At 37.0% G+C, this 27,110-nt stretch overlaps 1 protein-coding gene across 7 annotated transcripts in view; it reads left to right on the plus strand.

Annotated features, from left to right (window-relative positions):
- KCNK2 (potassium two pore domain channel subfamily K member 2) overlaps window positions 1-27,110 on the plus strand; it is a 301,669-nt gene that overhangs the window by 191,721 nt on the left and 82,838 nt on the right. For all 7 annotated transcript variants that reach the window (XM_043999510.1, XM_043999513.1, XM_043999509.1 and 4 more), the window contains exons 4-5: window positions 22,524-22,684; window positions 25,828-26,014. In XM_043999510.1, the coding sequence (XP_043855445.1) occupies window positions 22,524-22,684; window positions 25,828-26,014 (348 nt within the window). The remainder of the gene's footprint in view (window positions 1-22,523; window positions 22,685-25,827; window positions 26,015-27,110) is intronic.

A 27,110-nucleotide genomic window follows, 5' to 3' on the forward strand; every position in this document is an offset into this window, starting at 1 on the left:
ATTCATTTCCAATGAAGCTGAGAAAGATAGGTTAAGTGCTGGTTTTGATTACTGTAACTGCTAACAAAAGTGAAAGTCTCTGCCCTCAGGGAGCTTATATTCTTTCTAGGGAAATAACATGAACATACACTATGTAGTTATATAAAAAATGCATGCACAGTGGCTCAGAATATGAGGATCAGGGGCCTCATATAGATGGTACCACTTGAACTAAAATTTGAAGTATGCTAGGGACTCTAAGAGCGAGAAGTAAGAGAGGAGACCTTTCAAGGCCTTTATGTGGGACAGCAAATGCAATGACTGAGAGATGGGAAATAGAGTGCCAATATGAGTAATGGGAAGACTAGTTTGATGATATGTTTGTCATATATCATATATACACATCATCTATGTACACACATAATATGTATATACATGTATATATCATATGTTTATAAATATATATCATATGGGAGGAGCTAGGTGGTGCAGAGGTAAAGCACTGGCCCTGAATTCAGGAGGACCTGAGTTCAAATCCGGCATCAGACACTTGACACTAGCTGTGTGACTCTGGGCAAGTCACTTAACCCTCATTGCCCCACAAAAACCAAAAACCAATAAATAAATATGAATATATATCATTTAAGATACAGACAGGGAAGATTAAAAGTAGACTTAGAGGGAAAGGTACTAGTCATTGGAGAAATGAGGATTTGTTATAAGGTGGTACTTGAACTGAATCTTAATAGAAGAAAGGGACTCTATTAGGTAAAGGATAGGAGGGTGAACATTCCAGGCATTGGGGACAGCCTGTGAAAAACTACAGAGAAGGTAAATGGAGCATCATGTGACGATAACAGCAAATAAACCAGTATGACTGGTCCACAAAGTATATGAAAGAGTGGCAATGTATCTTAAGATTGGGAAGATGTCAGATTCTGTTTTTATTCCAATTAAAGGCGTTTACATGTCCTTTTTGGAACCTGCTGGAATTTGTTGAGAAGCAAAGAGATTTGTTAAATTTTTAGGTAGGGCTTTCAAATGTCTCCTTACCAGGTTCACCAATATCCATTTATATGTATGCAAGTTGTATTATTTATGTGAGTACTCTGCCCTGTACTTTTTCCAAGTTCTGCTACTCACTAAATGTGTGCCCTTGGGAGGTCACTTTAGTTTTTCAGACTTCAGTTTTGTTATCTGTAAAATGAGTAGGTCAGACTAGATGAGCTCTAAGGTCCCTGATGGCTGTATGACTATCAGCCTATGATCTGTTAAGAAGTCTTACTATGTCAATCCCTTACTCAGTAAACTCTAATGGCCCTCTATTATCTCTAGGATCAAATCTAAATTCTTTTTGACATTTGAAGCTTTTCATAACTTTCCAGTTATCTTTCATATTACTTCCCTCCAGTCCAGCCATATGGGTCAATTTGCTGTTCCTCACTAATGGACGCTCCATTTCCTATATTTCATGCCTTTTCAATAGCTGTCCTACATGCCTGAAATTTGCTTCCTCTTCTGTTCTGCATTTTAGAATCCTTCACTTCCTTCAACAATCAACTTGATTGTTTCCTCTGGCTGGTGGAGCTACCCAGTCTGCTGAGTTGCTGCTGCTTTCCCATCTAAGGCTAGCTTATATCTAATGTGCATGTATTTTATAAGTACTTTTTAATATACAAGTTAACTTTTCCATTAGAATGTAAGGGTTTTTTTGAAGGCAGGGATTATTTTAGCTTTTTAATTTTATCCTTAGTCCTAAGCATAGTGTCTGGTATGTAGAAAGTAATAAATTATTGTTGATTACTGCCTATTTGTTCAATTGATCAGACAATCAATTTTAAAATATCATTCTTTACTATATATTGGTCACCTGTTTCTCTAGATACCATTTGTAAATTCATTGACCATGCCTTGATTTCACTGTCTATATTGTATAAACAATATTATGTGTAACTGACATTTTTTTTGTATTTAGAATTTTATTTTCCAAATTACATGTAAAAACAAATTTTGACATCAATTTTTTAAAACTTTGTGTTTCAACTTCTCTTCCTCCCTCCCTTCCTACCCCCACCCCCAAGAACTCAAGCAATTCAATATAACTTATATAGGAGTAGTCATGCAAAACAACTCCACATTAGCCAGGTTGTGAAAGAAAACAGACAAAAATAAAACTTTGGATTAAGGAACTATCAAAAAAAGAAAAAAACTGTGCTTCAATCTATTTTCATATACCATCCATTCTTTCTCTGTAGATGGATTGCAATTTTCATAAGTCCTTCAGAGTTATATTGGATCATTGCGTTGCTGAAAATAACCACATGCTTCCCACCAGATCATCTTACATTTTTGCTATTATTTTGTATATGGTACATTTCACTCTGCATCTAGATTTTTCTGATAGCATCCTGTTCATCATAACTTTTATATAGTACCTCAAACTTGACAAAGAATTTTCTTCACAAAAGCCCAGCAAAGTAAGTACCATATGTTTTGCCAGTATAATAATCATCATAACTGTTTCCCTACATCTTATTCTCTTACCATGATATTTACTCTATTTTCTATTTTCTTTTACCCTATATCTACTCAAAACTGATTTGCTTCTGACTGCCCCCTTCCCCACTCTGCCCTCCCTTCTTTCATCCCTCCCTCTTTATCCCCTTCCCCTTCTACTTTCCTTCAGGGTTAGATAGATTACTCCACCCAATTGGGTATGTATGTTAGTCCCTCTTTGAGCCAACTCTGATGAGATTAATGTCTTTGAGCTAATGCTGATGTGTATAAGGCTCCTTTATTTCCCCTCACCTCCCCCATCTCTCCCCTCACTCCATAAGCCCTTTCCTGTTTCTTTCATGTGAGATTTCATCCCATTCTGCTACTCCCCTATCCCCTCCCCCAGTGTATTCCTCTCTCCCCTCAATTTTACCCCAAAGATGTCCTCATGAGGCAGCTAAGTGCCACAGTGGACAAAGCACCCACCCTGGACCCAGGAGGACCCGAGCCCAAATTTGGCCTTGGATGCAACACACTCATTAACCCTGACTACCCCCCCCAAAAAATGAAACAAAAAAATAAATGCTTTACAGGTATCATTCCTTCACAATTATTTCCCATCTGTGCCCTCTGTCTAAATTTATTCCTATCATCTGGCATAATACTTAGAAGGCTCTTATGATTTAGACATATCATCTTCCCATGTAGGAATATAAACAGTTTAACCATTTAACTTCCCTCTTAATTTATTTTTCCTGTTTACCTTTTTATGCTTCTCTAGGGTCTTGTATTTGAAAGTCAAATTTTCTATTCAGTTCAGGTCTTTTCATCACAAATACCTGAAAGTTCTCTTTTTCATCAAAGTCCCATTTTCCCCCTGAAAAAGATTATACTCAATTTTGCTGGATAGGTGATTTTTGGTTGTAAACCCAATTCCTTTGCCCTCTGGAATATCATATTACATGCCCTCTGATCCTTTAATGTAGAAGCTGCTAGATCCTGTGCTATCCTTACTGTTGCTCCATAGTATTTGAATTGCTTTTTTTCTGGCTGCTTGCAATGTTTTTTTCCTTGACCTGAGAGCTCTGGAATTTGGCTATAATATTCCTGAAAGTTTTCCTTTTGGGATCTCTTTCAGGAGGTAATTGGTAGATTCTTTCAATTTCCATTTTACCTTCTGCTTCTAGAATATCAGGGCAATTTTCCCTGATAGTTTCCTGGAAGATGATGTCTAAGCTGTTTCCTTGATCATGGTTTTCAGGTAGTCCAATAATTTTCAAATGATCTCTTCTGGATCTATTTTCCAAGTCAGCAGTTTTTCCAAGAAGATATTTCACATTGCCCTCTATTTTTTTTATTCATATAGATTTGCTTTATTGTGTCTTGGTTTTTTATAAAGTTGCTAGCTTCCATTTGTTCAGTGCTAATTCTTAGGCAATTATTTTCATCAGAGAGCTTTTCCATTTGGCTTTTCAAGCTGTTGATTTTTTTTCTCATGTCTTTCCTGCATCACCCTCATTTCTCTTTCCATTTTTTCCTCTACCTCTCTAACTCTATCTTCAAAGTCCTTTTTGAGTGCCTCTATGGCCTGAGACCAATTCATGTTTTTCTTGGAAGCTTCAGATGTAGGGGCCCTGATATTGCTATCCTCTTCTGAGGATGTACCTCAATCTTCCTTATCACTAAAGAAGCTATCTATGGTTTGCAACTTTCTCTGCCTTCTCATCCTGCCCGTCTTTCACTTGACTTTTAAATCCTTCTTAGTAGGGGCAGCTAGGTGGTACAGTGGATAAAGCACTGGCCTTGGATTCAGGAGGACCTGAGTTCAAATCCAGCCTCAGACACTTGACACTTAGTAGCTGTGTGACCCTGGGCAAGTCACTTAACCCTCATTGCCTCGCCAAAAAAATAAAAATAAAAAATCCTTCTTAGTGTGGGGTCCTGTATCCAGGATATACTGTCCCAAGCTTCAGGGGGTCACAGGTGTTATGATTTAATGAAAGGCAGTTTCTTCACTCATCTGTCCCATTCTCTGGTATGTAGATAACCCCAGGCCAACTTGCTAATCAATAAGGCAGCAAAACTATGTGCCATGGTTCCTAGCTCCAATGAGCCTGCACTCCTCCCCTACCTGGGCCACACCATTCAAGCCTATTTCCTGGTTCCTTGCTGGGGTAGGTCATCCAAATCCCCACTTAGCTCCTGCACATACCCCTGTAGACTCCCCCTGGCCAGCCGTTCAGCCCTCTCACCAGACTGTGAGATAACTTCCAGAAGATGCTGTCCCTACAGCTAATTCAGAGGTTTGGGGGTAAGTTTCTCCTGGGCAGCCTGCCTAGGGCTGTATCTGTGTTGGCACAATTGTTGGGCTGGAGTCTACTTTCAGCCCAGCTCCCCCTTCTGCCAAACTTCCAAGGTGTCTTTGGCTGGAAAATAATCTCAACCATCTTTTTGTGTGTTCTGCTGCTCCAATAGTTGTTTTCTGGCTGTGTTTGGAGGGTTTTTTTGGAGTAATTGTGTTAGGAAGTCTGAGCACTTACTGCCTTTCTTCCACCATCATAACTGACATATTTACCTAAAGTTTAATTTCCCACTTTGTAAAAATTGAGACCTGACTTTTTTATGTAGGGGACTGGTAAGGAACTTCTACCAAATCAGATCAGGACCATCTTTGCAACTTACAGTCTTTGAAAGTTACATAGGTATGTAGAGGGATTATATGAGTTGTTCAGGGTCACATAGTCTGTGTCAGAGGTAGGACTTAGATCCACTTCATCCCAAATCTGTGGCAGATTCCCAATACATTAGACAACATTCCACAGTGTGTAATATTTTACCCATATTTTATCTATTGAATAGTCAAACCGCTCAAAGCATTTACCTAACTTACTCGTAGATTAAATAAAAACATCTTAGCTTGAATCAATTTACATGGTTTTCTTTACTTCCTTCTTAACTCCACCCTTTTTGTAAACCTCTAGAATCATGAAAAAAAATTATTTTCTTTGTTAGTTCCTAATAAAGACAAACATGCCTTGAAATATGCCCTGATATTAGGTGATTTTTGGTCTTTCTGTTGTATGTCTACTCAGCAGCTGTTTACTGGGGACACTCAGAGTTGACCCTTCACATTGATGGAGAAAGTTATTTGTCTATGTGTGAGCTGAAGGACCTTGGAAAGGCCTTCCATCCTTCCCCAAAATGTCTTCCACATAAACTTTTCATTGTGTCTCAAATTTCATCATACCTTTCCTACAATATATTGTATCTCCACACATTGTGTCTGTTGGAATATAAATACCCTTAGGAGGTATACTATGAAGAAGAAGAGCTACCAGAAAGAATGGTAAAAGGGCAAGTAGGGGAGCATTGAAAATCCTGTTTCCCTGTTTCAGTGTTTCCCAAGATCATGCCTGATTATAGAGCAGGAAGTTTTTAAAAGAATTTCTATATAATCATGTTGTGAAAGAAAATGCAAGCAAAAAAATACAGTTTTTTAAAAAAAGTATTCTTTGATCTGCATTCAGACTCCATCAGTTCTTTCTTTGGAGGTAGATTGCATTTTTCATCATAAATCCTTTACTATTGTCTTAGATCTTGTATTGCTGATAATAGTTTAGTAATTTGTAGTTGATCATCATATAATATTTATATTAATGTGGACAATATTCTCCTGGTTCTGCTCATTTCACTTTGTATCAGTTCATAATCTTTCCAGGATTTTTGGGAAGCATCCTACTCATCATTTCTTATAGCACAATATTATTACATCACAATTATACAGAAACTTGTTCATCCATTCACTGATTGATTGGGTATCTCCTCAATTTCTAATTCTTTGTGACAACAAAAAAGATTATATAAATATTTTAGACATAAAAATCCTTTTGTAAAAAATCTTGTTGGGATACAGATCAAGTAGTGGTATTAGAGCAAGGGTTTTTTCTGTGTTGTAGACCCATGTGACAGTCTTGTGAAGCCTATGGACTTCCTAGAATGATATTTTCAAATATATGAGATAAAACATAAGATTACAAAGTAAACAAATTAATTATATTGAAGGCCTTCAAAATATTAAAAATCAAAAAGTTCATAAAACCCAATATTAACAACCCCTGATATAGAGGGAATTATGCTTTGTTTTAGGCAAAATAGAAGAGCAGGGAGGAAACAATTTTTCTCCCCTAGGAATAGTATTTTGCCCACCTGTGTGACTTTGTGACTTGGGACAAGCACCTTCACCAATAGCTGTGATTCAATTTCTCTGTCTTTTCATCTTTTAAACCCATGATACCTTCTCCTTTCCTTGTTGCATAAGTATACAGACAAATATCATGGTATATGTAAAGTTCATTGAGCTCTTAGGGAGAGAGGCCTTTTATATATTAAAAATATCATCATGAGAGATTGTGTTGCATAGTGGTTACAGAGTTAACCTTAAAGCTAGGAGGACCTGGGTTCAAGTCCAGTTACTGACAAATACCAGGGAGCAAGTCTCTTAATTTCTTAGTGCCCTATGCCACTTTATAAGACTATTAAGTTACAGAATAGATGCATATCCGTATTTAGAAGGAAATTCCTCACTTGGAGTTACCTCTATCAATCATATTACATGTTCTGTTCTTGTCCCAGTCACTTATATAGTGAGCCAAAGCTGGCATCCTTGATTCCATATTACATTAGCAGGATGACATTGTTATCATTGCAGTCAGGTCATATAGCATATACTATAAATTTCAAAGCACCAGGCCAAAGGCATTTCATAACCTATTAACTACTATCCTATTTTATTAAAGATGAAATTATTAACTCACACATATGTTAATTCATCTGAATGAGTTAGAGGTTTTCACATGCTGTAGGGACTATAAGAAATCTTATTAAGATAAATTTTGATAACTGTTCTTACTATAACTAAATAGATTAACCTGTATTAGAATCATAAAACTATTTGAGTTCTTGATGTTAGTAATATTTCCAAACTAACATGAGAGAGATAGATATTGAGCAGCATGTGAATCTAAACACTTTGAGATGATTCACAACACATACTTTTTTGAGGAATACCCAAGACTGACTTTTGAGCAAATCAGTTACTGGCATAGAAAAAGCACCTATTTTGTATTGCCTATATTCAAGCAATGTTCTCCAGAAAAGTTGTATAAATCAAATAGTATTTACAATGGAGGAGGGGAACTCCCCACTTCATGGAATCATTTGGCAAATGCTTGTGTAAAATGAAAATTTTTCCATGTTAAGACAACATTGCCCTCTAATTTTCTTTTGCAATTTAGGACACTTTTGTACGGTGTATTTTTTTTTTTAAGTACAAACTTGTACTCAGTAAAAATGAAAAGGATTAGAACTATCCAACATTCTACAGCAGCAGCTTAATATGTCACTGGTATGGAGGGTGATAATTATAGTCTTCAAATAAGTTTGGGGATATTCTACAGATAGTATTCAGGGAATGTTCCCTATTTCCATTTAAGACATGGCAACAGGTAGTAGAAATTACTGTGTATGGTCATTGAATCCATATTGTTAAAGACAATGGAGTACTTGCATAATCAAGGCTTCAATGAGATAAAAAGGGATCTGAAGTGGAGGAAAGGAGATTAAATGAGACCTTCCTTAGAAGGCTGAAAAGAATGGAGGGGGAGAAGATTCCAGTCAAGATGAATGCTTGTGGAAGAGGACCACTACACTAGCAAGATCTCAACATTAGTAGCTGACCAAATTTTTGTTCAGTCATTTTTAGTGGTATATAACTATTTCTGACTCCATTTGGGGCTTTCTTGGAAAAGATACTGGAGTGGGATGTCATTTTCTTCTTCAGTTCATTTTATATATGAGGAAATTGAAGCAAATAGGGTTAAATGACTTTCCCAGGGTCATACTGCCAGTAAATGTTTGAGGTTGGATTTGGACTTGGGTCTTCCTGACTCTAGCCTAATACTCCATCTAGTATATCACCTATCCGCATTTGTAGAACAAATACTGATCAGCAAAATGAACAAGAACAGGTCAAAGAAAAAATAATGCCAGGAATCAGAAAGAAAATGTTCAAGTACCAAAGATCATACAAGATCTGGCATTTTCTATTTCAAATGAGAGGAGATCTTAGAATACAATATTAAAAATGGCAAAATAGATATGCTTACTATCAATAACATCCTACAGAGAAAGTATAATCTTACATGGGGGAAAAATGGATCTTCAGTGGAGTAGAGAAATTTCAAGCCTTCCAGAAAAAAAACCAGAAGTGAATTGAAATGCAATTTCCATTGTATTGGAATTTTTAATGGAATGGAAAATTGAAATGCAAACACAAGACAAATATAAAACAGAAAGGTAAATTTATTTTAAGAGGTTTTTTTTTCCTTTTTATTTAGTGGGTTAAGAAAGAAGAAGTAACAATAGTTATGAGAAGGCCATCAAAACATTTTTACAGTGCACTAAAGGGAAAAGGAGGAAGTTCAGGAGGAAGCATGAAATGCAGTTTTTAAAATAACATGTGGAATTATTATATTTTTTAAAAAATAAACAATAGGAAATAGAGATACATAATCTTTTTGTTTTCTTTGGTTTATAGAAATGACTTTTTTTGGTGTTTAAGTTCAGAATCAAAATTTAAGAGAATAGAAGGGGAAGGAAAAAGTCTACTCTTTGAGCTCAATAACCATATTTATGCTTTAGGAGCTTAAAGTCCAGGGTAGAAGGTTGTGGGATATAGAAATTTTAATTATATCTAGTCCATATGTATGAAATTCTCTAGGACAATGCTCTAAGACCATGAATTGAAGATCTGAATTGGCAGTCATAGTTAGCTTTCCATCAATTTAGATTCATTTTTTCTTTAGGTTCACTTTAATTCTCAGTTTCCCCTACTCTCACGTTTGGAGAATCACTCTTTCCATGCAGAAACTATTAGTGGTATTCAAATATTAACTTTTTAAGGCTTTCATCCACTGCCTCTAGGTGTTAGAATTGTTCTTGGTGGGAAAGACACTGAGACCAGTGTTCAGTCAAATTGACTCAATACCAACTAGGCGTACCTGTTTCTACACATTACCTTGATTCTCACTATGTTATTTAGTCGTTTTTCAGTCATGTCTGACTCTTCATTGGCCCCATTTGGGGTTTTCTTGACAAAGATACTGGAGTGACTTCCCATTTCCTTCTCCAGCCCATTTTACAGATGAGGAAACTGAGGCAAACAGGATTAAGTGATGACCAGGTCACAAAGCTAGTAAGTATCTGAGGTCAGATTTGAACTTAGAAAGATGAGTCTTCTTCATTCCATTCCTGACTTTCTATCCACTGTGCTACCTAGCTGCTCCTATCACTCTGGGAAGATGTTCTAAATAAAGATTTGTCCTATAATCAAACCAGCCCTCAGGGATTTCCAAACCAGAGATTGCTAAAAATCTTGATATCATCACATATTTCCACTGACTGGGGACCTGTGCTCAAACATCCACATATACATTCACTCTCACGATGTGTTTTATTTTTCCCCACTCTCTAATTACTACCACTACACAGCAGCAACTCAACCCCAATCACAATAATCATTTTTTGTCTATACTCTGTACTCCATACCCTGAAGAACTCATTTACCACACCTGTGGATTACCAGCATTGACACTGCCAGAATTCCCCTTATGGTTTGGAGGATAACTGAGACTGATGAGCATAAATGATCCCCCTACTTAGGTGCATGACTGTAGAGGTGTTTTGCTTGTGTTCTTGTTTCTGTTATGGTAGTGGGTGTACAGAGGATCCTTCCTGTGTCCTTTTTGCACCAGAATCATGTCCTTTTTGGGGGGTAGGGGGTAGGGGGTAGGGGCTTGAGAAATCTCTTAAACTAAATATGAAGGTTTCTTGGCTGGGTTAACTCTAGCAGCTGTGAATCCCTTGAGATCTTCTGGTATTTGCTGTCCCATTGAGGCTCAATTGATAATGATGATGTTTTGCAGCAAGTTCATATAGCTAAATTACAGCCTTAGGCTTGTCTTTTGAAAGGGATCCTGAAGAAGGAAGGATGATGGTGAGAAAGAGGAAGAGAGAAATATGGGACAGGGGAAGGAAGGGAGGGGGAAGGTGAAGGGAGGGAGAGAGAAAGAAAGAGAAGGAAAGGGAAAGAGAAATACAAGAGAGAGAGAGAGAGAGAGATAGGGAGGGAGGGAGGGAGTGGGAGGGAGAGAACACAGAGTGAGATTAGAAAGAGAGAGAAAGAGAGAGAAAGAGAGAGAAAGAGACTACACAAAAATTCAGAAACAGCTCCTTGGATGGAGTGCTATAAATACACAAAGATCTTCTTGGGAACCACATAGTCCTAGGGATATAAGTAGGGTAACAGAGGCACTGACTGAAAGGTAAAATATTCTGAGACCAAGTGGGAAGATAGAGGAACATTACCATAGCAGTGGACTTAATATGGATCCAAATTTCCAGGACCCAGTATCTTACTTGAGGGATGTCTAAATAACACTTAAGATTGTCAGGAAGAGTGGCTGGATCTAGCCAAAAACTATAGATGTCCTGTGAGGTTTCTTCCAGTTCTAAAATTTGGATTCAATGATTTTGATATCTTTTCACAATCAATCAGTAGTGCTAATAATAAGAATTATTATTGATGTTAATGATAATAATAGTTATAACTGGCTAGAAAATAGATAATCATTTATTTTCTTCACTTCTAAACTTACCTTATGAAACAGAACCAAAAAGACAATTCCATAACTTTCTTGCTAAATGTCCCATTGTTTAGGACTATGTTAATTTACTTAATTCATAGTGCTTTAAAATTTGCATGGTGCTTTATATGCATTATTTTCATAAGTCCCTCACAACAACCTTGTGAGGTAGATAGGGAGAGAACACCATTTTTTTCAGGGCAGTGAGGGTTAAGTGACTTGCCCAGGGTTACACAACTAATAAGTGTCAAGGATCTGAGGCCGGATATGAACTCAGGTCCAGTACTTTATCCACTGCTCCACCTAGCTACCCTGAGAATACCATAATTTTACAAAGAAGTAAACTGAAACTTTTTGGGGGTAGCTACAGTGAATAGAGAGATGGCCTTGGAGTTAGGAGGACCTGAATTCAAATTTGGCCTCAGACACTTACTAGCTGTATGACCTTCTACAAGTCACTTAACTTCATTTGCTTCAGTTTCCTTATCTGTAAAATGAGCTAGATAAGGAAATGCTCAGCAATTTTTCCAGTATTCCATCCTGCCTTTTTATACCTTTATCAGGCAGATGAATACTTTAGCTCTTAGGTAGGTCATGTCATCTTCTTTCTCTATTCTTTTTTGCCTTAGATATATTATTTTGCAAAGATCAGCTAATGTTTTTGTCTTGATCTTTGTCTAATGTGCTGAGAATATTAACCTTTTTCATAATCCACTCAAGAGAAAGTTAATAGTTAGGGCTTCTTTGAATAGGGAGACAAAGGGTATTCATAATAATCAGTTAACTATCTTGAGCAGGCAAAAAGTCTTCTTGAGTGTCTAAATCAACTAAAATATCAAATGATATTCTTGTGCCTGAAAAAATAAATGTCCTTATAGAACTAAGACAAAAATTCACATTAGTTCTTTATAAAGATTAATTAGTTCATAGGAGAATTGTATGCCTATCTAAATCATTACTAATTCCACAGAATTCTCTTATTCACTGGCAAGACTAAGCTGTGGTAAGTCTAGGGAGTGAAACACCTTGTAAACTTAACATGTGAAGCAAAAGGAAGACACAATTTCCTTGCATAAGGGTAGACAGTCCATCTAGCCATAGCAAACTGCTTTTTTGGGGTGGGGGCAGATTTCTTTTATCCACTTAGAATTTATGTTGCATATTAAGGTTTATTTGCAAAGTACTTTACAAATATTATCTCATTTTGTCCTGACAAAAAATCTTGGGAGGTAGGGGCTATTATGATAGCCATTTTATATATATATACAAGATATACAGAATGTTATGTAATCACATTCTCCCCTGTGGCAGAATGATATTATGTGATATAATTTTAGGTCAGTTTTATTATTACTTGTTTTTAACATAATTGATTTTTTTGTTGTAATTTTTCAATTGTATCTAACATTTCATGACCTAATTCGAGGTTTTATTGGCAAAGATACTGGAGTCGTTTACCATTTCCTTCTCCAGTTCATTTTATGGATGAGGAAACTGAGGTAAAAAAGGTTAAGTGACTTGACCAGGTTCACACAGCTAATAAGTGTCTGAGGCCAGATTTGAACTCAGGAAGATGAGTCTTCCTGACTCCAGGCCTAGCACTCTAACCACTGAGACACCTAGCTTCTTAACATAATGGATATTTCCCAGCAAACACCAAAGTAACTTATACTTTGTCCCATCTCCTATATCCAAGTACACTCTCTGGAAATAATAATGAAAAACTACAATAATGTGATTGCCACCCACAGAATATATCATTTTCCATTTTTCCAGTTTACCTATATTTTTTTTGGTGGGGCAATGAGGGTAAAGTTACTTGCCCAGGGTCATACAACTAATAAGTGTCAAGTGTCTGAGGCTGTATCTGAATTCAGGTCCTCCTGAATCCAAGGCCAGCACCCTATCCACTGAGTCACCTAGCTGCCTCCCAGTTTACCTATTGTTAACAAAGATAGAATAAAGCATAGTAGATGATAGAGTCAGTATCCAAAAAGGCTTTTGACAGGCTATAACATTGAAATAAAGGTTATAAAATTAAATTCAGTAGGGAGAAATATAAAGTCATAGATTTAGGAACAAAGTAGTCATGGATAGAGGAAAAAGACAGTAATCTCTCAGAACTCATGATACAATCACTCCAAAAAATCTCCAAATAATGCCATAGGACAATTTCTGGAGCAGCAGAACACAAAAAAGAAAGGGCTGAAATCTTTTTCTAGCCAAAGAAAGCTTAGAAGGTCATCAGGAGGGGCCCCCTGTGCCAGGGTGGGAATGGAACCCAACTCCACAGTCACACTGACACAGATCCATTCCCAAGAAGGCCTCACCAGAGAAAGAGACCTCCAGAGCCTCTGAATTAGCTGCAGTGCCAGCATCTCCTGGAACAAAACTAACAGTCTGGTGAGAGGGTTGAGCAGTTGGCCAGAGGAGATTACAGAGGTCTCTGCAGCTGCAGAGGTGGAAACTTAGGTGTTTCACCCCTGCTGAGAACCAGGAAGTAGGCTTGAGTGGTGGTGGCCCAGGTTGGGGAGGGATGAGGTTTGTTTGGAGCTAACAATCACAACACACAAAGTTTTGCTGCCTGGTTAATTAGCAAGTTGACCTGGGGTTAACCATGGACCAGAGAACACGCCAGGTGAGTGAAGAACATGCCCCTCCTTAAATTGTACCACCTGGGACCCCCTGAAGCTTGGGACAGTGCAGCCTGGAAATAGTGCCCCACTTTAAAAAGGAATGAAAAGTCAAGTAAAAGACAGGCAAGATGAGCAAACAGAGAAAGATGTGGACCATAGAAAGTTTCTTTAGTGACAAGGAAGATCTAGGTGAATCATCAGAAGAGGATAGAAATTTCAGGGCTCCTGCAACCAAAGCTTTGAAGAAAAATATGAATTGGTCTCAGGCCAGAGAGGTGCTCAAAAAGTACTTTGAAGATAAAGCAAGAGAGGTAGAGGGAAAAAATGGAAAGAGAAATGAGAGTGATACAAGAGGGTCATGAAAAAACAGTCAACAGCTTGAAAAGCCAAATGGAAAAGGAGGTACAAAAGCTCTCTGAAGAAAATCATTCCTTCAAAATTAGGATTGAACAAATAGAATCTAATGACTTTATGAGAAATCAAGACACAATAAAGCAAATCCAAATGAATAAAAAAATAGAGGGCAATGTGAAATATCTCCTTGGAAAAACAACTGACCTATAAAAAAGATCCAGGAGAGATCATGTGAAAATTATTGGACTATCTGAAAATCATGATCAAGGAAAGAGCTTAGACATCATCTTCCAGGAAACTATCAGGGAAAATTGCCCTGATATTCTAGAAGCAGAAGGTAAAATGGAAATTGAAAGAATCCACCAATCACCTCCTGAAAGAATGCACAAAATGAAAAATCCCAGGAATATTATAACCAAATTCCAGAGCTCCCAGGTCAAGGAGAAAATATTGCAAGCAGCCAAAAATAAACAATTCAAGTACTGTAGAGCCACAGTCAAGCTAGCACAAAATCTAGCAGCTTCTTCATTAAAGGATCAGTGGACATGGAATATAATATTCTAGAGGGCAAAGGAACTGGGATTAAAACCAAGAATCACCTATCAAGCAAAACTGTGTATAATCTTTCAGGGGAAAAATGGGACTTCAATGAAAAAGAGGAGTTTTCAGGTATTTGTGATGAAAAGACCTGAACTGAATAGAAAATTTGACTTTCAAATACAAGAAAGACCCTAGAGAAGCATAAAAAGGTAAACAGGAAAAATAAATTAAGAGGGAAGTTAAATTATTAAACTGTTTACATTCCTACATGGGAAGATGATACATCTAACTCATAAGAACTTTCTCAGTATTAGGATTGATGATAGGAATAAATTTATACAGAGGGCATAGGTGGGAATTGATTATGAAAGGATGATATCTGTAAAGCATTTATTTTTTGTTTATCTTTTTATTTTTGTGGGGTGGTTGGAGTTGGATGACATGCTTAGTTCAAGCAGTGGGTGAGTTTCTTGTGACTGGGGCCAGATTTGGGCTCAGGTCCTCCTGGGTCCAGGGTGGGTGCTTTGTCCACTATGTCACCTAGCTTTCAAATGATGACATCTTTGGGGTCAAATTGAGGGGTTAGGTGACTGCACCTGGGGAAGGGGAAGGGGAGAGGGAGAATGGGGTGAAATCCCACATGAAAGATACAGGAAAGGCCTTATGGAGTGGGGAGGAGAGATGGGGGAGCAGCAGAGCAGTGAATGAGCCTTATACTCATCAGAACTGGCTCAAAGATATTAATATCATCAGAGTTGGCTCAAGGAGGGAGCAACACATGCTCAATTGGCTGGAGTAATTTATCTAACTCTGCAAGAAACTAGGAGGGGAAGGGGATAAGGAAGGAGGGTGAAAGAAGCAAGCCCAGATTGGGGGAGGGGGTAGCCAGAAGCAAATCAATTTTGTGGAGGAATAGGGTAAAAGAAGATATGAAATAGAGTAAATATTATGGAAAGGGAATAGGATGGAGGAAAACAGTTAACAAAAGTAAGTGTGAAAAAATTGTGAAGCACAGGCAAGAGTAATGTAAGGTGATAATGATGATTTTATGATTGATAATGATTGGATGAAGATGGGGATTGGTTGATGATAATGAAAATGGATTGATGATGATGATGATAATTGATATTGATGATAAAGTGTATGGTGCAGGTATGAGGTACTATATAAATGTTATCTATTACTGTTGTTGCAATAATCAACCTCATGGGTTTAATATAAGGAAATCTCTCTTTATAGTACTATATAAATGTAGTTTACTATAAAAAATGATGAGCAGGATTCTATCAGAAAAACCTGGAAAGAGCTACATGAGCTGATGCAATGTGAAACGTACTGTATACAAAATAATAGCAATACTGTAAGATGATCCACAATGAATGACTTATTTTCAGCAATGCAATGATCCAAGACAAATCTGAAGGTCCTATGAAAAATTCAGTCCATCTACAGAGAGAGAACTGATGGTGTCTGAATATAGATTGAAGCATAATTTTTTGTTTGTTAGTTCCTTTATCTGAAGTTTTGTTTTTGTCTGTTTTCTTTCACAACCTGGTTATTGTAGAAATGTTTTGCATGACTGCTCATATATAGTTTATATTGAATTGCTTGAGTTCTTGGGGGGGGGGGGAGGGAGGGAGGAAGAGAATTTGGAACACAAAGTTTTTTTTAACATTGATATAAAAAATAAAGATGTATATACTAATGAAACATAAAGTAGTCAATAATATAAAACAGAAAAAACTTGGCCATTTTTAAAAGATGTGGGGGTGTTGGTGGACTCAAAGTATGATGCTAGTTAGCATTGTTATATGGCAGATAAAAAAAAAACTAATGGTTTCTTGAGATGAGTTGAGAGGCACAGGATTCAATAATAAAAAATTTGCAATCCCATTGTACTTTGCCCTAAACTGACCGCATTTACAGTATTTTGTTCAAATTTGCATGGCGCATTTTAAGAAGGAGGTTGATAAATTGCAGTGTCCATAGTAGGCATGCAGGATACTGAAGCACCTAGAACATATGTCAAATGAGAATCAATTGAAAGAACTGAACATGTTTAGCTAGGAAAATCTAAAGGGGGTGGGGCATGATTGATGTCTTTAACTATTTGTAGGGCTGTGATATGCTGGAGGGATTAGTCTTGTTTGCCCAAGAGGGCAAAACCAGAAGCTCTTGGGAGAAGTTCCAGGGAGGCAAATTTAAGCTTGATAGCTGGAAGAAAACAAGCAAACACAAAAACTCTCCTTAACAATTAGATATGTCCAGAAGTGCAGTGCAGTTTCCAGAGGTAATGACTTCCGCCTCTTGGGAGTTTTTCTTTCCTTTTCTCTTTTTTTCAGCGCAGTGGGGGTTAAGTGACTTGCCCAGGGTCACACAGCTAGTAAGTGTCAAGTGTCTGAGGCCGGATTTGAACTCAGGTCCTCCTGAATCCAGGGCCAGTGTTCTATCCACTGCGCCACCTAGCTGCTCCATCTTGGGAGTTTTTCACATAAAGTCTAGATACTTCTCATGTATGTGACAGTGAGGATTTCTTTTGTCTAGGGTGGTCTAGAGGGCCTTTGAGGTCCATTTCGATTCTCCTGTGATTTGAATTAGTTCTTATAGTTCTTTCTGTGTCTCTCCTGAAGCCTCCTCTGATTCTTCCCTTCTCCAAGCTAAATGTTCCCAGTGCCTTTGGCTAGCCTTCATAAGTCATAGACCAAAGGCTATTCATTTAAGAAATGCCTATTGAATTGATATTCAGTGCTTGTAGCTTGGATGAATTGGTATAACAATGAAACGATCTAAATTATTCCACAAATTTAGTGCTAAGAAATCATTCTCTTGATCTGGCATTACAGAAAACCTGGTAATAAACTAAATGAGATAAATCAGTTCTCCCTGCACTTAGCATAGTTTATGCAAGGACGGCTGCCTGAATGTTTCATACCTAAAGCCTTCCCATCTTGGAAAAAGAACTTGCTAGAACTTAGGCTTCACTTTTGTTGTTTTTTTTTAAATTTATGGAATAAACAAGCATTTCTATAGCATAGTATAATAAGAAATGATTGCACATGAAGCTGCAAATCAACTTGCTATTCCTTTTAAATATATAATAGTTATCATGTAAATTTTTTTCCTTCCCTCAGTCACTTGCCTTAGAAATCGCTACCATTAGACACAAATAGCTATACACACATACATACATACGTATACATGTACATATATTAATAATTATATACATATTTCTATAAATCGCTTCTTTCTCTGCTTTACTTTTGTAATCCAGGGTCATCTCTGAGCCATGATGAAGCATTACAGTAGAAGTTTATGAAGAAATCTCTGGTTCAATGTTTATTACCCATGTTTTATACATTTTTATATGGTCCTTTTCTTGGGTATTTTTTCTTGAGGATTACCTCTCACTTGGTCTTATTTCCATATTTTATTTGTTGCTATATTTGAGATATATAGAGACAGGAGAAAGGGAGGAGGGGAGGAGAGAGAAACAGAGAGGGAGGGAAGGAAGGAGGGGGGGGAGAGAGAGAGATGTACAGAGAGAGACAGACTGAGACATAGAGACATAGAGAGACAGAAACAGAGAAATGAGGGAGATGAGGGAGGGAAGGAGAGAGGCAGTTTTTTCCTTCCTTGTCCATTTTTAATTAAAGTCCCTCAACAATATCAATACTTGGGCACGTAAGGTCTTTAGTTTTTTCTTGGAATTTCAATTTTATAATCTTTAGTGATATTTCTATGTTACTTTTGGCAGTATTATGTATCCCCACATGAACCAAAAGGAGTAGGTAGTGATCAATTGATTTGAAAAATTTGTAGACAACCTCTGTCTTGTCCCAGATGTACGCCTTAAGACAGCAGTATTTCTCTTTCTTATTTTTGTCAGGTTGACAAATAGCAACCTTGGTAACAGTCAGCAGGAAGCCATCAATCACTGCTACTCCACTCTTTTTGCTCTGACCAGTAATGAATGACTTTTCACCTGAGGGACTCTGTGGCACACCATCATTATTGCTTGGAGAGCAAGACATGTCCTCCTGAGATTTCCTCCAGCTTCTCCCTTTATATAGAGACTCTTACCTATCATTTGCCTTTGATGTCCCTTGTTCTTTTTTCTTCTCTGAAAGGAAATGGATCTCAGTAATAATATAGCATAACTGAGATAGGATAAGTTTTTTTTGTTGGTTGGTTGGTTATTTCAGTCATATCTGACTCCAATTTGGAATTTTCTTGGCAAAGATGCCAGAGCGGTTTGCCATTTCCTTTGGAAACTGAGGCAAACAAGGTTAAGTAACTTGCCCCATGTTATATAGCTATTAAGCTTCTGAACAAGATTTGAACTCAATATCTTCATATGATTAATAGAAAAAATGGTTCAATCAGAGAATTGTAGTGAGCCTTATAGAATTAGTGTGTTCCAGGGGCAGCTAGGTGGCATAGTGGATAAAGCACTGGCCTTGGATTCAGGAGTACCCAGAGTACCCAAGTTCAAATCCAGCCTCAGACACTTGACACTTAACTAGCTGTGTGACCCTGGGCAGGTCACTTAACCCTCATTGCCCTGCAAAAATTAAAAAAAAAAAAAAGAATTAGTGTGTTCCAGTGGATAGAGTGATAGACTTGGACTCAGGAAGACCTGAGTTCAAACCTCATACTTATTAGCTATGTGAATGATTGATTTCTTAACCTCTTGAAGCCTCAATATCCTGATACTTAAGAAGATAATAATACTTTTGGTATTTACCTTACAGGGTTGTTATGAAGCTCAAATTAAAAAATGTACTGAAAGGCTTTGCAAACTTTAAAATTGTTATAAAGTACTAGGAGAGGAGGATGTGGAGGAGAAGGAAGGGGAAGAAAGTCAAAGGTGATAGGATATTTGTGTTTCCTGGAGCTCGAGTGCTTGACATTCAGAATTATATCTGATTACTCTTATGATTTATTCCCCAAATGATTTATTCTCTAAATTGCATTATGTAAAAAATCATAAATTCATTCTCATCACTTGGCACAGTACCTAGTGCAGAACCAGCACTTATATTACATGTCTATTGAATTAAATGAAAGCTGGATAAATGTTAGTCCATGTCCTTTGTTTGGCTAAAGGGAAAGCATCCAGCTATGTCTTTGGAAGGCACACAAATTTGTCCGCTTGGCATTTAAAGCCTTTCACTGTCTGGATCCCACCTACCTTTACAGACATTCGTATTCCTCCCCTTCACACACTCTATGTTGCAACTAATATGTCCTACTTGTTCTTCCCCATAATTGGCATCCCATCTACTAAGCCTCTGACTTTGCATATACTGTCCCCAGATCCTGGAACATTCCCCCTCTTCACCGCCCCCTCAGAAAATTCTTAGCATCCTTCAAGGCTCAACTCAAGGTGCCTCCAGTGGGAATCCTTCCTTAATCCCCCTCATTGTTAGTGCTGTCTTTCTCTTCATTTACTTGTCTGTGTGACATTATATTCTCCCCTCTCAAAAGAATGTAAAACTCTTTGAGAACCGGAAACATATTTCATTTTATCTTAGTATCTCCAATGTCATTTGTATGGGAGACACTCACTTTTTAAATGCTTATAGAATTGATTTCAGTGTATTGCAAAAACCTAGTGTAATTTTCATGAATGTGAAATCCCATGTTCAAAAACCTAGCTATTCTGTATATACTTCTTAATTTTTGATAAATGCACACTCTTTTCAATTCTGTATCTCCAACATCAGGGTTTTTCTTTAGACATATCCTCAAAGTAGAAACTACAGGGTCACTTCTTTGCACAGGTAGAGAACAACAGAGAATGTCTTTTCTCTCTTTTATGGTGAGATATCTTCAAATATTGAAGCCAATTATATCTCCCTTCAATCTTCTTTTCTCTAAGCTAAATGTCTCCCTCTTTCTCAACCATTTCTTATGTAACATGGGAACAAGTTGGGTCAATGTCACCTCTTACATTGTGCCACATAGAAATGGACACATTATTTCTGATGTGGTCTGAGTAGCACAGTGCACAGAATGTGCATTACCTCCTAATAGTTGATCATTATGTCATTATTAAATTATATCATTATTAAATGATTGGTCTCTAGGATGACACAGAATTTTTTAAAATTGTGTTTCTCTAATTCTCTTTTCAACCTTGGTTCTTGTGGCATGTAAAATTATATGGGAGTGCCTATCTATGTCCCAAGTTTTAGAGAACTTAGCTGGGCTTTCTAATTTATTGCTACTTATAAATTAGAGGTTATAGCACCAGTTTGGGGGCATTAAGCATTTATTAATGCATATTAAATATTAGTAAAGAGAGAACACATGGCTCCAAAAGTTCAGAAGCCCTATGTACCTAGGATAGAAGAGCGAGCGAGCGAGACAGACAGAGAGACAGAGAGAGAGAAAGAGAGAGAGAGAGAGAGAGAGAGAGAGGTGGGGCAGCCTCCTACAAGGCTCAGGCCAAGAGCGCATCAGAGCGTTTGTGCCCAGAAGTTCCCTGCAGTTCCAGAAGAGAGGCAGCCCTTCCACACTGCCCAAAACTAACTGGGTAGCATAATTCAAATCTGTTGGTTTACTGGATTTGAGGGTGGTTCAGTACAGTGTTTGCTGATGTCAGAGTATAGAGCCCTTCAAGGGGAAAAAGCCTTCAGGTAGGAGTGGTTTTAATCCCTATTCACAGTCCAAGGTCTAACCACATGTCCTTTGAAATTCTCCTGACTCTGGGCTGGCCTTAAGAAAGGTCTGGCCAGGTTCTCTGGGTCTCATAGAACCCCATTATTTTTTCACACTATGATACATTACCACTTTTCTAATTTGAGAGTTAGGCAGAAAAACCTCTTTAAACCATGATTCTTTCACGTTCCATGAGTGCCCTAAACGCCTGGAACATTTGTCAACTTTTTACATTCCATAATAAAGTTTAATAAGTGAAGGTAGATTTTAATTTAAGAAATTTAGCCATTTCATGAAAGATGATGGTGTTGAACTGGTTAAATTAAAGCCATAATCTACAATTGCCAATCCTAGAAAATCTTGGATGCCTGATCAAATGAATCATTTTATAATTGTCAAGAGGTAGCCAGGTAGTATAATGGAGAGAACATTGGTCTTGAAGTCAGTAAGGATGGAATTTAATTCTTGCCTTGAAAACTTCTTATCTATGTTATGAAGTCATTTAACCCCTTTTAGTCTCATTTTCCTTATCTGTAAAAAAGACATAAAACCAGCACCTACCTCACAGGGTTGTTGTGAGGACCAAATGATAAAGTGCTATGTAAATGTTCACTACTATTATAGTGTTATCATTATCTGAAAGTAAAGTTAAAAGTAAGTTCTTAAGTCAAATTCTTAGAATAATTTAACAATTGTTTGATAACATTTAAGATAGAGTTGCACCAAAAAACCCCCAAAACAAGATAGAGTGAGATGCACTTTTCATATTGAGTGCCCACAAATGTTTACAAAATTCAGCAGAACTTTTTAGATAGAAATGTTATATTTTAATTAAAAGTTTTCTTATTATTTTTGCAATTTCTATGTTATAAATTGTATATATCATGTTGTTGAAATGTAAAACAATGGGATTATATATATATATATATATATTTCCTGTAATCCTGACCCTCCATTTATACCCCAAAACATTCAATGAAAGACATTTTATATTAGTTTAAAATGATTACCCAATAAAATCACAATGGCATGAGCAGTACATGGTGGGTTCATTGTGAAACATTATGTAATTTTTTTTCACTTACTTGCTGTCTTGACATGTATTTCCATATATCACTAATTTGTAAATAGCTGAAGTATTTTTGTGATTTAGGCTTTGGAAACATTTCACCACGTACAGAAGGTGGAAAGATATTCTGTATCATCTATGCCTTACTGGGCATTCCCCTTTTTGGTTTTCTATTGGCTGGAGTTGGAGATCAACTAGGAACAATATTCGGAAAAGGAATTGCCAAAGTAGAAGATACATTTATTGTGAGTATTTAAATATTTTACCACAAATATTTGTTACTAAACTTGCAAGTGTTTGATGAGGAAAACAAAGTAAATTTAAGTGAAAAAATAATTTTATTTTATATTCCAGGTAAATATATTATTTTTCAAATCACAAGAAGGTTTTATATCTTACTATATTTTATGACCTAGATTTTAGCTAATTGAAATTGTATAGCACTTTAAAATCCATGGCACTTTTTATACATTCTTTTGTTTGAATCTCACAACAGCCTGTTATGGATAATTGAGTGATGATTTACCTATTTAAATACCAGATTAAAAATATACAACTTGATTTAGTGATTTTTAAGCCTTTAAGAGTATAAATTACTTTTCTTTAATTAAGTAAGTAATAGTAATAATAATAATAATAATAATAATAATAATAATAATGCAGCTAGATGGTACAGTAGATAGAATGCTGGGCCTGGAATAAGGAAGACTCACCTTATTGAGTTCAAATCTGGACTCAGACACATATAAGCTGTGTAAACCTGGCCAAATCACTTTACCTCATTTGCCTCAGTTTCCTCATCTGTAAAATGAGCTGAAGAAGGAAATGGCAAACCATTCCAGTATCTTTGCCAAGAAAAGCCCAAGTGGGCTCATGAAGAGTCTGAAAGGATTGAATAACAACAACAACAACAACAACAATTATCGGGCATGAGAGGAAGCATGACACCATGGATAAAAAGTTGGCTTCACAGTCAAGAAGAGCTGGATTTAAGTGTTTCTGCTGACACCTAATGACTATGTGACTTTTGGCAAGTCATAACCTCTCAGTGCCCCAGGCAACTCTTTAAGACTAGAACTTGAAGTGCAGGTGGGAATCTGCATTGGTAGAGGGAGGCCCCTCACTTTGAGTTCCCTACATGAAGAAAAGCATAGATCCAGTCCCAAATAAAAAAATATCAAGAATAATCTAGATTTACATGTATGTTCCATTCAACAGACATTTATTGGCTACCATAAAAGACACATTTTTTTTTCAGTTTTTAAACTTTATTTTGGCTAATATTTAAATTAGCTTGTATCCTGTGCAATTAGCAAGTGATTATGGGATAAGGAGTTATTCTAGAATTGTACTGGTTGGCAGTAGACAGCCAGCTTGGTACTAAAAATTGCCTATTAAAAACATCCCTGTGAATAATTGAGAATTGCTATTTTATGATTATTCATTTTGCTATAATTTTATGTACATTGATGGTGTGCCATCGTGATGACTGTTACTGTTGTCTGAGGACATCATGTTCTTAGATAATAAAGTACTTCTGTAAGGCAAAACATTCCCTGCAGGTATCATTGATAAAACTAAGAAATTGGCAGGGGAACACTCAGAAAGCAAAGGAAGAAAGAGGGATAAAAGAAAAGGTAAGAAGGTACAAAAAGGAGAAAGGTAGGAGTTAAGAAAGAGAGAGAAGACAAATGAGAAAGAAAAGACAATATTAAAAAGGAGCCTATGATATGGTTCCTATCCTATTCACTGGTACTAGTGTCCTAAGTTGCATATCCCTATTCTCTTTGTTTCTTCATCTTCATTATGATTTATACATTTGTATATAAATAGTTATTCTTGATATGATCATATAGTCAATTCATGGACAAGATTTTACTGACCTCCTGTTAAAGGTATGAACTTTGGGTTGCTTTTCTTATATTGACAGTGATATTTTCCTAAAGATTCATCCATAACCTGTTGCCTATCTCCTCTGTAATGAAGAGCATCATTTCATAAAAGAAATTCATTTGTTAAGGCCATCAAACTGGGGAAAAACAGGCCCAGGTGGGAACCAAACCCAGGTCCTTAGGACTAGTAAGCACTTAATTAAACTCTAGTTGCCCCCCCCTTCCTCCCTCCCTCCTTCCTTCCCTCCCTCCTTCCTTCCCTCCTTCCTTCCTTCCCTCCTTCCCTCCTTCCCTCCTTCCCTCCTTCCTTTCTTCCTTCCTTTCTTCCTTCCTTCCTTTCTTCCTTCCTTCCTTCCTTCCTTTCTTCCTTCCTTCCTTCCTTCCTTCCTTCCTTCCTTCCTTCCTTCCTTCCTTCCTTCCTTCCTTCCTTCCTTCCTTCCTTCCTTCCTTCCTTCCCTCCTTCCTTCCTTCCTTCCTTCCTTCCTTCCCTCCCTCCCTCCCTCCCCCCTCCCTCCCCCCCTCCCTCCCTCCCTCCCTTCCTTCCTTCCTTCCTTCCTTCCTTCCTTCCTTCCTTCCTTCCTTCCTTCCTTCCTTCCTTCCTTCCTTCCTTCCCTCCCATCTATCTTCTAATCAAGTAAGCTAAATAACCCCAGGATCCTATATTATGGCCATGACCTTTATTTTAGTCAAGTCAAAAAAACATTAATTAGGCACTTATTATATATCAGATACTTTGCTAAATGATGGGGATACAAAGAAAAGCAAAAAACCGGACCCTACCCTTGTGATCTAAATGGCAGAGACAACATGAACAATATATAAACAGGATAATTTAGAAATAATTTCAGATGGAAAGCAGTAGCATTAAAGAGGACTGGAAAAGATTTCTTGCAGAAGACATTTTAGTGGAGACTTGAAGGAAGCCAGGGAAGCCCGGAAGCAAAAACTAAGAAGGAAAGAATTCCAGGTGTGGAGGTCAGCCACAAATATACAAAGTCAGGAAATAGAATGTCATTTTATTATCTCATTATGTAGAGCAAATATTGAGTCCCAGGCTCACTGTCTCCTCTCAACTAAAGATACTTCTAAAAAGACATCCCCTAATTTCCCTGAAGGAATAAATATTTTAGTCTAAGCAAAAAAAAACCCCAATTAATTATATTATTTTAAAAATGCTTACTTTGGGGACAGCTAGGTGGCACAATGGATAAAGCACCAACCCTGGATTCAGGAGGACCTGAGTTCAAATCTGACCTCAGACACTTGAGACTTACAAGCTGTGTGACCCTGGACAAGTCACTTAACCCTCCTTGCCCCATAAAACAAACAAAAAATAAAAAATGCTTACCTTAAGACTATTTCCATCACACATATCATCTACATGTATAGATAAGTGATAGTTAATATCACTAAGAGAATTAAGCAATATGGCTACTTGTACTTGTTTTTAGAGGCACACCAATAATGAATGTCTTCTTTTTTTTTTTCATGCCCAGAAGTGGAATGTGAGTCAAACTAAAATTCGAATCATCTCAACAATCATCTTCATATTGTTTGGGTGTGTTCTCTTTGTTGCTCTGCCCGCGGTCATATTCAAGCACATAGAAGGTTGGAGTGCCCTGGATGCCATTTATTTTGTGGTCATCACATTAACAACTATTGGTTTTGGTGATTATGTTGCAGGTAAGGGTTTTTGTTTTCAATGCTCATGCCTATTCTTTTCATGATTGTTTTCAATTGGGTTTGAATGAGAAGAGAGCAAAGACTCTCTTATTGATTTGGACTGAACATCATGGTAGAATTTAAAAGTCTAGCAGTCATGTGACATTAGAAATGGGCAGAAGCACAGTGACTCAACTTCCATTTATAAAGGAATTTTAAACTTCTTATCCTATATCACACTGTATGTTTAAAAACTCTGTCAATACAAGTTTTCATTGTTACTCTTTTAAGTGAATCCACCTTAAGAAAATGTTGTCTTATGAAAGCATTTTTTTAAAAAAAAAATCTCTTATTTTGACTTTCGTATTTTACCTGTGCTTTACATATACCTTTTTCTTCTTTTTTCTCTCTATTTGCCTTGCTGAAGATGTCATACTCCATAGTTTTCTTGGTTTCACCAATTCTATGATTTTTTTTTACTCTAACTCTTATTTGATTTCCTACAACACATCTCATACATCTTCTAATCTCTTATCTTTTAAGACCTCTGCTCATAGCAGGCAATTTACTAAGTCAGTTCCCTAAAGTACTGATTCATAGTTTCACTGAATATAAATCTATAAGGAACCATAGAGATTATGTAGTCCAAACTTCTTATTATAGAGAAGAACATTCATCCCAATGAGGTGGCATGTTTGAATAGTAGCCAAAACTAGACTGTAATCCAGGGCTTCTTGTCTGAAGGCCACGGGGGAAAAATTCTTTCCCCATCATCATGCTGCTTTTCTATGATAAATTAGGGGATGCATTTCACTTTTTTTTTTACTTTAACTTGATCAGTATTTTTTTATCAATATAGGGAACACTATGTAAAGAACTCCCTCTACCTGCACTGAGAGGTTACCTTATTGGTCCAGGGTCCCAGATCCAATGTGTCAGAGATAGGATTTGAACTCAGCTCTTCCTGTCTCAATTATTCAGAAGATAATTATCTAACTTAGCAAGTGATATGTTTTTTTCATGTATACTCTGACTTCCCCTTGATTCCCTCCTCTGACATTTTTACTACTTGTTAACATATCCATAAAAAGGTAAGCAGGGGAAGGAAAGGAAGAGA

The sequence above is a fragment of the Dromiciops gliroides genome, chromosome 4 (assembly GCF_019393635.1).
Source record: "Dromiciops gliroides isolate mDroGli1 chromosome 4, mDroGli1.pri, whole genome shotgun sequence".
In the NCBI taxonomy this organism is placed as follows: domain Eukaryota; kingdom Metazoa; phylum Chordata; class Mammalia; order Microbiotheria; family Microbiotheriidae; genus Dromiciops; species Dromiciops gliroides.